The sequence below is a fragment of the Trichechus manatus genome, unplaced genomic scaffold, assembly GCF_000243295.1.
Source record: "Trichechus manatus latirostris isolate Lorelei unplaced genomic scaffold, TriManLat1.0 scaffold00069, whole genome shotgun sequence".
Classification (NCBI taxonomy): Eukaryota; Metazoa; Chordata; class Mammalia; order Sirenia; family Trichechidae; genus Trichechus; species Trichechus manatus.
Genome location: NW_004444005.1, coordinates 2,798,921 through 2,809,141, shown reverse-complemented (window position 1 = coordinate 2,809,141; position 10,221 = coordinate 2,798,921). Strand labels below are relative to the sequence as shown.

The 10,221-nt window shown below is 47.3% G+C and overlaps 1 protein-coding gene across 1 annotated transcript; it reads left to right on the top strand.

Annotated features, from left to right (window-relative positions):
• The first annotated feature begins 5,777 nt into the window (after positions 1-5,777).
• Positions 5,778-9,999, top strand: COQ10A (coenzyme Q10A). Its single transcript, XM_004379927.2, has 5 exons — positions 5,778-5,899; positions 6,417-6,563; positions 7,932-8,124; positions 8,776-8,877; positions 9,179-9,999. Exons 1-5 carry the CDS (start codon positions 5,778-5,780, stop codon positions 9,344-9,346), a joined length of 732 nt encoding a protein of 243 aa, XP_004379984.1. The 3' UTR covers positions 9,347-9,999.
• Positions 10,000-10,221: the final 222 nt, after the last annotated feature.

The following is a 10,221-nucleotide window of genomic DNA, read 5'->3' as shown; positions in this document are numbered from 1 at the left end:
AGGGCGCTTGCCGCGCAGGCGGCCCGGGCCGCTGCGGCCCTAGCCCCACCCTGACGGCCAGAGCTGCTCCGGCGCCCCGTACCTCGCGCGCTGGTTCCCCGGCTCCTCCGGCCGTCCCCGCTGTGCTCTCCGCTTCAGTCTGGCGGCCCCGGGGTCCCCCACAAGATCTAGCGGCAACTGGGAGTTGGCCCCGCGGTGCCTCCCAACCTGAGGAACAAACTGCTGGCCAGATCCCATCCAGCCGTAGTGCCCACACCGGAACTACCCCTGCCATCCTCCCGTCAGCGATTCCACACCTCAAAATCTCCCACAGACTAGAGGAAACTGGAGGTAAGGATCTGGGGATTTTATATGGCCATGGCCCCCGATGGAGGGAAGGCATGTATTTCCACTGGAGGTGACATGAATTGGGTAGAAAGGAAATAGCAAAGGTACTCGAACTGCAGAGAGAAATCTAAGCAGGACCCTCCTGCTGCAGAAAAAACTCTACAGAGGCCAAGACACCTGGCAGCTGAAGAAGGCCCCCAAGGCCAACAGAAGGGGCCTTTTTCTACAACCTGATTTCTCCACTGCCAGCTGAAGGGGGATGACGACACTTCAAAAGGGTCAATGTTTTCTCCCGAAAAAAGTATGGGAGTGCCTCGGCTCTCTCCTCTCTTTGGAGAGGCCAGAGAGCAACCACTCAGGGAGGAACTGGATGGAGGTCATCCCAGGCCAGAAAGGGAAAAAGAAGGATGAAGAAAAACAGAAATTGAAAAACTGGTACAATTTATGAAAGGTGATTCAGGGGTCCGGTTCAGAACTCAGCCACTCAATATGTGTGTTCTGAGAAGGGAACACATTTAAGAAGAAGTGTAGCCTGTTGGCCCCCTGTCAAGACATGGATGTAAAGCCCTCTCTTGCTCTCCAACAATCTATGTCCCTCACTGCCTTCCCTATCTTGATTCTCTCTGGAAAGATACCTAAAACACTGGTAAGAGTGCTTTTCTCTGGAGAGGAGCAGAGAATGAGAAATGAGAGAGAAGTTTACCTATCACTATATTCCCTTTGTGGAGCCCTGGTAGTGCAGTGGTTAAGAGCTCAGGCTGCTAACCAAAAAGTGGGCAGTTCAAATCCACCAGCCGCTCATTGGAAACCCTATGGAGCAGTCCTACTCTTTCCTATAGGGTCACTGTGAGTCGGAATCCACTCAACGGCAACAGCATATACCCTTTAAGGAGACCTGGTGGCGCAATGGTTAAGCACTCGGCTGCTAACTGGAAAGTTGGCTGTTTGAACTCATCCAGCAGTTCCTCAAGAAAAAGACCTGGCGATCTGCTCCCATAAAGATTGTCATTGTATGCTGTTCAGTCGATTCTGACTCATAGTGACCCTATATGACAGAATAGAACTGCCCTATAGGGTTTCCTAGGCTGTAGTCTCTACAGAAACAGATTACCAGGTTTTTTCTCCCCCTAGAAAACTCTATGGAGCAGTTCTACTGTGTCACATGTGGTCATTATGAGTGGAAAACGACTTGACGGCACCTAACGACGTATACCTTTTAGAATTTTTTGAATTTTTACTATATTAAAAATAAAAATATTGCTTATTAGGAACCTCATGGGGTAGTGAGTTCATGTTAATGAGGGAGGAACAACTCAGAAAAGGAGGGTGAGAATCGTACAACTCGAAGAATGTAATCAATGTCACTGAATTGTACATGTAGAAACTTGAATTGATGTATGTTTTTGCTGTGTATATTCACAAAAACAAGAACAATAAAAAATAAAATATTTAACAAATAAATAAAATGAAAAACATATATATATATTGTTTAAAACTTACCTCTCCCCGGAAGACCTGCCTGGTTAACAGGCCTTTTCCATTTTGTTAGATCTTAACGCTTATTTAGTTTACACTGCTACAGTCTGGTTTAAATTGCACACCTTTGTTTCTCATTTTACATCTTTATGATACACAGGTATCCAACATTTCAGAATGAATTGTAAACTCCTTATTAGTAGGAGTCAGATTTCTTTTCTTTGTCTTTCTCCTTAACACAAGACTGTAAACTATTTTGTTTTGTTTTAATGAAAAAAGGATTTTGAGCCCCCATGAAGGCAAGGGTATACATTAAATTGTCCTTTGTAGCTCTAGCAGAACAGCACATGGAAACAGGCACTTAATATTTCATGATGATGATGCCGATGTTGACGAAGTTGAAACCGAAGGTAGCTGGAGATCAGATAGATATGGGTGTTGGGACATATTGACTTGGCTATTGGGTATGATGTATCTTCTAGGAAGGGCTGATCTAGAATATGGCCCAGAGGATGGGGAGGAGGGGAATACATGGTCTCTATTCCCCAAAATAGCTCTTGGTAACCTGAGGAATTGGAGTCAGGGGTTGAGCTGGGGTCACGTGCTTGAGTCTGGCACAGGGGTGGAGGTGAACAGGGAAGTTGCCAGCCAGGTTTTCTGAGCAGCTGGAAAGAGGAGGAAGGGCTACAAGAGTTATTTTTAATATCATTCAGAACACAGAAAGAAGATTTTCCAGCAGGGAAAAAAAGAGATATGTTGTAGGTAACACTGATACTTCCAGGGCTCAGGGAGATGCACAAGGTGTGGGGGTCGAGGAAGGTGGGAAGTGATGGCAAAGCCCTCTCTTACTGCAGACAGTCTTCCTGGATTCAACTACTGAATTCATCTCACATTTGGGTAATTCTAAGGAGATGCTTGCCTGTCTTAAGCCTCAGTTTTCATTCTTTTAACAAATGTTGACTGAGGACTAACCATTGCGTACAGCACTGTCCTAAATGGTTTGGAGATGGAAACTTAAAAGTTAGTGATGTCTACGGTGGTGCAACGGTTAAGCACTAGGCTGGCAGTTTGAACCAACCCCCCCCCCACCACCCCACCCAGCAATTCTATGGGAGAAAGACCTGGCAATCTGCTCTCATAAAGATTACAGCCTAGAAAACCCTATGGGGCAGTTCTACTCTGTCACATGGGGTCGCTATGAGTCAAAATCGACTTGATGGCACTTAACAACGACAACATCTTTGTGGAGCTTGTGCTTTAGTAGGAGTACACACATTCACATGGAACAGCTAGAAAATATAGGATCCCTGCTAGTTACATAGCATTATGTGTTCAGAGTAATGTTGAGGGGTGGGTTTAGTCAAAGGGGTCTTCCTGGAAGAGGTGCATTTTGAATCAGTACTTGGAGGATGTTACGGATGTAGAATAGCAGGGAAATGACAGGAAATTGGTTGTTTCAAGCACAGGGAATGACTAGGAAAGGTTTAAATGGCAGTAATTAGCTAATCTAATTAATAGAGGGACAGCAAGCAAATTGGCTTGGCAGGCCTATTGTACCTTGGGGATTCTGCAGCAGTTAACTCGGTTAAGGCAGAGTGTTAATAATGAGGTCACAGTTCAGTCATGTATCCCGGTTAATTTCTGTCTTTTAGCCGGCCAGGTCCTTACTCCTCACGCTAAGCAGCTGTCTCACATGTGTAAGCCCTTAGTCAGAAATGGGTGGGGCTGGACAAAAGAATGGGGGTTGGAGAAAGTAAATGTGTCCCTCAAGGTCACATGCCCATCAGAGGGTGGCTCCAGATTATCGTCTTTGAACTGGAAAGAGATACTGTATCCTGGTGGTGGTCGGGAACTGATCTAACAGGTCCTTCCTGGGGTGCTGAGGGAAAAAGAAATATTAAGAGAGCAAGAGAAGTGTGATCATTCCCTAACCTGGGGCTTCATGCCTCCCTAGTAGGTGGAAGAAAAGAGAACAAAAAGGAAAGGTGACTAAACATATCCATTTGGTCAAGTAGTACTAAATGGGAGCCCTGGTGGTGCACTGGTTAAACGCTACAGCTGTAGCTGCTAACCAGAAAGTTGGCAGTTCAAATCTACCAGCCACTCTTTGGAAACTCTATGGAGCAGTTATACTCTGTCCTATAGGGTCATTATGAGTTGGCAACGGGTTTGGTTTCTTTTTTTTTAGTTCTAAATGTCATGGAGGTAGAATAGTTTTAAAAAATGGGTTTGGTGATCACCTAGACCTGGGTTCTGTCTTCACCTCTTATCTGGGTGAAGTTTTTGCATTTATAAAATAAGGATAAAAATGCCTTCCTTAACAAAATGTTAAATGTAAGCCAGAGTTTAAAGGAGGGCTCCTGCTCTTTGAAATCTGGATCAGACGGGCTCAAACTTTAAATCAATTTAAATCAGTGGAAGTCCCAGAGTTAATGCTAATTAACTCAAGGAGTGGGGGGAATGGAGGACTTGTATTGGCTTCCAGGCCCCTGTTTCTGAGCAGGAGTCTCCCTTAGACACCAATTAGACCCACAAAGGCAGCCTGTGTTTATTTTACACCCCCCCACCCCCACCCCAATACACATACACCACTCAGGCAAAGCTTTCCTGAAAATAGAGCTTGACTAAAGATTTAGAAAGAAAGCAGAGGAGGGGGTAGCATTGTAGTAGTATAAATATCTTTAAACATAATAGCAGGCACTACCATTTAAAAAATATCCTTCCTCCGTTTCACCATGGGAGAATTTCAACAGCTTTTGCACCCACCCAGATCCAGTCTAAGGAGCCCTGATGGTGCAAACGATTCGGCTGTTAAACCAAAGGTTGGTGGTTTGACCCCACCCAGTGTCTGTGGGAAGCCCTGGTGATGCAGTGTTTAAAAAGCTCAGCTGCTAACCTAAAGGTTGGCAGTTCAAGCTTCTCCTTGGAAACCCTATAGGGCAGTTCTACTCTGTCCTATGGGGTCACTATTAGTCGGAATCGACTGGATGGCAACCGTTTTTTTTTTAATTTTTTTTTTTAGAGGCTCTGGGGAGAAAGTCCTGGCGAAAAGGACTCCATGGCACCGGACAAAAGATCCAGTCTCTAATTGCTGGTTCCTCTCTTCTCTCTCCTTTTTTTTTTTTTTTTCCCTGCTTTTGTCCCCCCTACTTTTATCAAGAGCTATTTTTTTTCTCCTTGTATCATGGAAAGCAGTATAGTGGTATTTCATTGCCTGGATTTCTGCCCATGGGGTCTCACCCTTCTTCCGGTGCACACCTTTCCAGACGAAGATGGTTCTCTCCCCTAAAAGTAATTCTTGTTCCTCCCACTCCTACTTCTTTCCATAAATATTAAAAGAGAAAACTATACAAAGTCTTAGCCCAGAGCCTGGAATGTTAACTTCCTTTCCCAAAGGTGTAAAACACCACACTAGGCACTACGGGATCTACAAAGATGAATAGAGCTTCTAACTACAAACAACTCAGAATATGATACAGGCTCTACGAGAGACGTTAAGAGGACCAACTGTTAACAGCCCACGAAGTCGCTTCTGTGCCTAGGCATCATCAGATCCCGTGACCACAGACTTCAGTAAGTAGTTTGCCTGGCCAAGTCGCACCACCGGCCATCTCTGTAGCTTCTCAAACACACACCCCAGCACATTTTCTTGCCAGAGGTGTGAAACTACAACTCCCGACAGGCCGTGTTGTCTGTCCCCTGACTTCCTCCCTCTCCCCGTCCCGAGCCATGGCAACGGCGTGACGTCGGGATACCGGGAGCCGCGGGAGCAGCAGTCGCGGCTTCAGTTCTAGCCAACCCGGCCGCCCGGGCGGGTGCAGGGGGAGAGGAGCCGCAGCCCCGCACCGTCCCTGCGCTCGGGGACCCTGGGCCCGCCCGGCGGCCGTGTCCTGCTGCTCCTCCTCGGGGGCGGGGCGGGGGGGTGAGGGCGCAGCTGGGGGTCAGAGCGGACAAGGCAAAGCAGAGGCACACTCATGGCCGCGGCGGGCGCACGGCGGCTCCCGGCCGGGACGCGCGCGGCGGCCCAGCGTTGCTGCGGCCTCCCGCTCTGCCGGACCCCGCCCCGCGGCCCTCTGCGACCGCCGCGACCAATAAGGTGAGAAGGAGTCGCGGGCCTTCGCGCCGGAGGGAAGGGGGTGGCCCGGAACCACCAAGTTCCACGCTGGAGAGTTGCAGCCCTCGGATGCAGGCGCGGCGGAGGGAGGCAGCGGTTATGCCCGGGAGTCTAATGTAGAGCCTTGGAGAACGATTTTGCAAGGTGTAGGCGAGGGGAAGTCCCTGGGGTGGGCGCCCAGGCAGTGATAAACTCGGCGGGGCCGCGGGACAGTGATGCTTCCTAAGAGTCCTAGCGTTCAGGAGTGGCATAGCTCCCAGCCAAAGACTATAGGCCCTTCACACGCGTCCTGCGCTCTAACCCATCCCCTCCCCCGGCCCTGTCCTTAGCTGCCCTCGACCTTTCGCACTCGTGACTGCCTGGCCAGAGAGCCTGGCCGGCTGCAGCAGGTGCTGCGGGTGAAGCTTGTCTGGACGACCTTTCTCAGGGATGCTCCCCTTCACCTGGGAATGGTTGAAGAGTACAAGAATCGCGATGTTGCCTCTCTTTTTGGCCTTAGGTTTCTGACCTCTTGCAGCCTCCTCTTGCCCAGGGCTGCCCAGATCTTGGCGTCTGAGACTGGCTTACCTCCCAGCCGTTCTTTCATGGGCTTCACAGCCTCCTTCACGAACAAGCGAAAGGCTTACTCGGAGCGTAGGATCATGGGGTGAGCATCTTCCTCTGCCCTGCATTGCTCCCCCACAAACAACCATGCCCAGGCTAAAATATAAGGGTAGTATTAGTAGGCAAGATTCATCCCCGGCCACCCGCCCTCCAGCTATATTATATCCTCCCAGCCTTCCAACCTTAATTTCTCCCTTAGTTGCTGTACATGTGTATTAAGTGAGATGTCACTAGAGTTGGACTAAACCAAAAACCAAACCTGTTGCCATCAAGCTGATCCGACTCACAGGGATCCTATAGGACAGAGTAGAACTGCCCCATGGGGTTTCCAAGGCTGTAAATATTTTAAATTTTTTTTTTAATTGTACTTTAGGTGAAGGTTTACAGAACAAATAGTTTCTCATTCAACAGTCAGTACACCTATTGTTTTATGACATTGGTTAACAACCCCACAACATGTCAACACTCTCCCTTCTTGACCTTGGAGGACCCTTTTTTTTTCTTTTTTGGTGAAAATATACATAGCCAAAGATACACCATTTCAAAAATTTCTACATGTACAATTCAGTGACATTACGTTCTTCCAGTTGTATTGCTGTTCTTACTTTATTAGATAAAGGTTTACAGAACAAAATAGTTTCTCATTAAACAATTAGTACACATATTGCCTTATGACTACATGTCAACACTGTCCTTACTCAACCTTGGGTTCCCTGTCACCAGCTTTCCTGTCCCCTTCTGCCTTCTGGTCCTTGTCCCTGGACTGCTGTGCAAGGCTGTAAATCTTGATGGAAGCAGACTGCCACATCTTTCTCCCTCAGAGTGGCTGGTGGGTTAGAACTGCTGACCTTTCGGTTAGCCGCTGAAGCTTAACCACTACACCACTAGGGCTCGTTAGTTGAACTACAAGGTGTTATTTCTTTGATGACTCAACTATATGTATTCTGAGCACAGTGTAATAGTTAACACTTACTGAGCACTTGCTATGTGCTAGCAGCTAGGCTGCTAGGTGTTTTACATGGATTTTCTCATTTTATCCTCCCAACAAACCAATCAGGTACTATTACCTCCAGTTTATAGGCGAGAAAATGGCGGCACAGGTAATTTACCTACGGTCACACTGTTATAAAGTTGTACAGCTGGGATCTGAGCCCTTGTGTGATCACAGCCTCTGTTCTCCCTTCTTAAGTTCAAAATAGATAAGGCATACAAAAGCATTCTGTAGACCACAAAACATAAGGTGTCATTAATAATATGGCAATTTACATGTTTGCTTTCAAGAAGTCATTCTTCCAGGCTTCTTTGGGATCTCTAGTTCCTGCAGGTGCATGGTTAGCTGGGCAAAGGTATGGGACAAAGAGGAAGCTGACCCAGTTAGCAGTTCCTTAGCCTCTGATTCCCCTTCCTCTAGGTACTCAATGCAGGAGATGTTCGAGGTGGTGTCCAATGTCCAGGAGTATCGCGAGTTTGTTCCCTGGTGTAAGAAGTCTTTGGTGGTATCCAGCCGTAAGGGGCACCTGAAGGCCCAGTTGGAGGTTGGCTTCCCACCTATCATGGAACGTTATACCTCAGCAGTGTCTGTGGTCAAACCTCACATGGTCAAGGTAAAACCTGAGAGGGATTAACCAAGAAGTTTGTGTTCTCTAGCATTTTGACATTTAACGGCTGTTTTGACCTATGAGTCAGAATTGACGGCAGTGGGTTTTTGTGATTTTATCTCTGTGTGTCAAGTACCTCCCTATTAGAAGCCATGAAAAATGGTTTATGATTCCTTTTTTTTTTGCTTTCTATACTTAGTACGGAGCCCTGGCGGCTCAGTGGTTAAAAGCACGGATGCTGACCAAAAGGTCGGCAGTTTGAATCTACCAGCTGCTCCTTGGAAACCCTGTGGAGCAGTTCTACTCTGTCTTGTAGGGCCACTATGAGTTGGAATCGATTCGACAGCATTGGGTTTGGTTTTTGGTTTTGGTTATAGTTAGTATAAGGTCCCTGGGTGGCACAAATGGTTTGTATTCAACTACTAACCTTAAGTCTGGCAGTTCGAACTCATTCAGCAGCGTTGTGGAAGAAAGGCCTGGCAGTCTGCTTTCATAAAGATTACAGCCAAGAAAACCCTGTGGAGCAGTCTACTCTGTAATACATGGGGTCACCATGAGTCGGAATTGAGAAGGCTTTGGGTTTTTTTGTAATATACTTAATATACGTTTTATTCCAGTGTAATATTATTTAACTACCTGGCTGCTGTCCTATTCTAGGCTGTTTGCACTGATGGCAAGCTCTTCAACCACTTAGAGACCATCTGGCGATTCAGCCCTGGAATTCCTGCCTACCCCCGAACTTGCACTGTGGACTTTTCGGTGAGTCAGGAGGCTTCATAGCAAAGGGCTCGGATTGGGTGTGGGGGCAGAGCTGAAGTACTGTGACAGGGTTATTTTTTAAGAATAACTAGCACATAGCATTTCCCAAGTCAATGACAGCAAACTTCCACAGCTCTGAGCTTTCATCAAACTTGCACTCTGTGCTCAGTCTTAAATTCGGGCTTTGGAGGGTATCTAAGGAACTGGAGGGGGAAGGTGTGGAAAGGCACTGAGCACATTTGGCCAGGGGCTATCCAACACTGTCTTCAAGAGTTTCTGACTATCTCTTACCCATTCCCAGATTTCCTTTGAATTTCGTTCTCTGCTGCACTCTCAGCTGGCCACCATTTTTTTTGATGAGGTTGTCAAAAAGAATGTTGCTGCCTTCGAGCGCCGGGCAGCCACCAAGTTTGGTCCAGAGACAGCCATCCCCCGTGAACTGATGTTCCATGAGGTGCACCAGACTTGAGGCAAAAGATTGTCCCCTGGCATCTCCTCAATCCCCACCCCCCAATTCTCTTATTTATTTGGTTTGATTCCTGCTGCAGCCTGAGAAAGGAGTCCGTTCATAATACTGTTCTCCTCTCTCAGTTCCCCAGAAGTTGGGCTCTAAACTGGTTGGAAATGCTGGGGAGAAAGGAAGGAAAAGGCAGAAGGTATGGAAAGGAGACATGCCTGGGAGAGGCTCAGGCTCACCCTGAGAGCCCCATGTGTCCACAGGCTTCTCATACTGAATCAGAATCAGGACTCTGGTTGTTATCTGGGCCGTCATGGTGCCTTAGTGTCTCACCAGGGGAAGATACCAACTCTTCAAGGAATTGAATTAGCAGAGCTTTTTCCTTCTCCTTTGGCATGGAGGTATTAGGTGCTATATAACTTCTGCCCTGCCCGAGGTTCACACAAAAAAGGCAACCTGCCCCCACAGCTTGAAATCCATCACCTCACTTTAAGACTATTTCCATGCTATCTGGCTAGTGGAGAGCAAGGGGCTTACCATCAGTGCCACAGGGCCAAGAAGGCAAAAAGTACTGAACAGAGTTGTCTTTGTACACTTGGGTTATACCTTATTCTTCCACTTAGCCTGAGTTTTTATAAAATTTTAATAAATTATGACAGTGTGAATTTGGCTTTCTTGTATTGTTTCTTGGGGGAATAATGTAGATGGAGCAGAACGAAGTCATGGCTTCCTTCCACAGCGGAATGAAGGTGCAGCAAGAAGACCTCTTGAACATAGTGTCCCAGCTAACTATAGTAGCACATTCTACAAGCCAGGACCTACGACCCACCCCCTTGCCTATTTATAGACTTTTCAGAAGGTCAGTTACAGCAGGAGCCTCACGACAG

What these genes read in the sequence shown, in the direction of transcription:
- COQ10A (XM_004379927.2), top strand. Translation starts at nt 5,778, where the DNA reads ATGGCCGCGGCGGGCGCACGGCGGCTCCCGGCCGGGACGCGCGCGGCG. An exon ending in CGACCGCCGCGACCAATAAG is followed by an intron (nt 5,900 to 6,416) that starts GTGAGAAGGAGT and finishes TTTTGGCCTTAG; the next exon opens with GTTTCTGACCTCTTGCAGCC. An exon ending in TCAAACCTCACATGGTCAAG is followed by an intron (nt 8,125 to 8,775) that starts GTAAAACCTGAG and finishes GTCCTATTCTAG; the next exon opens with GCTGTTTGCACTGATGGCAA.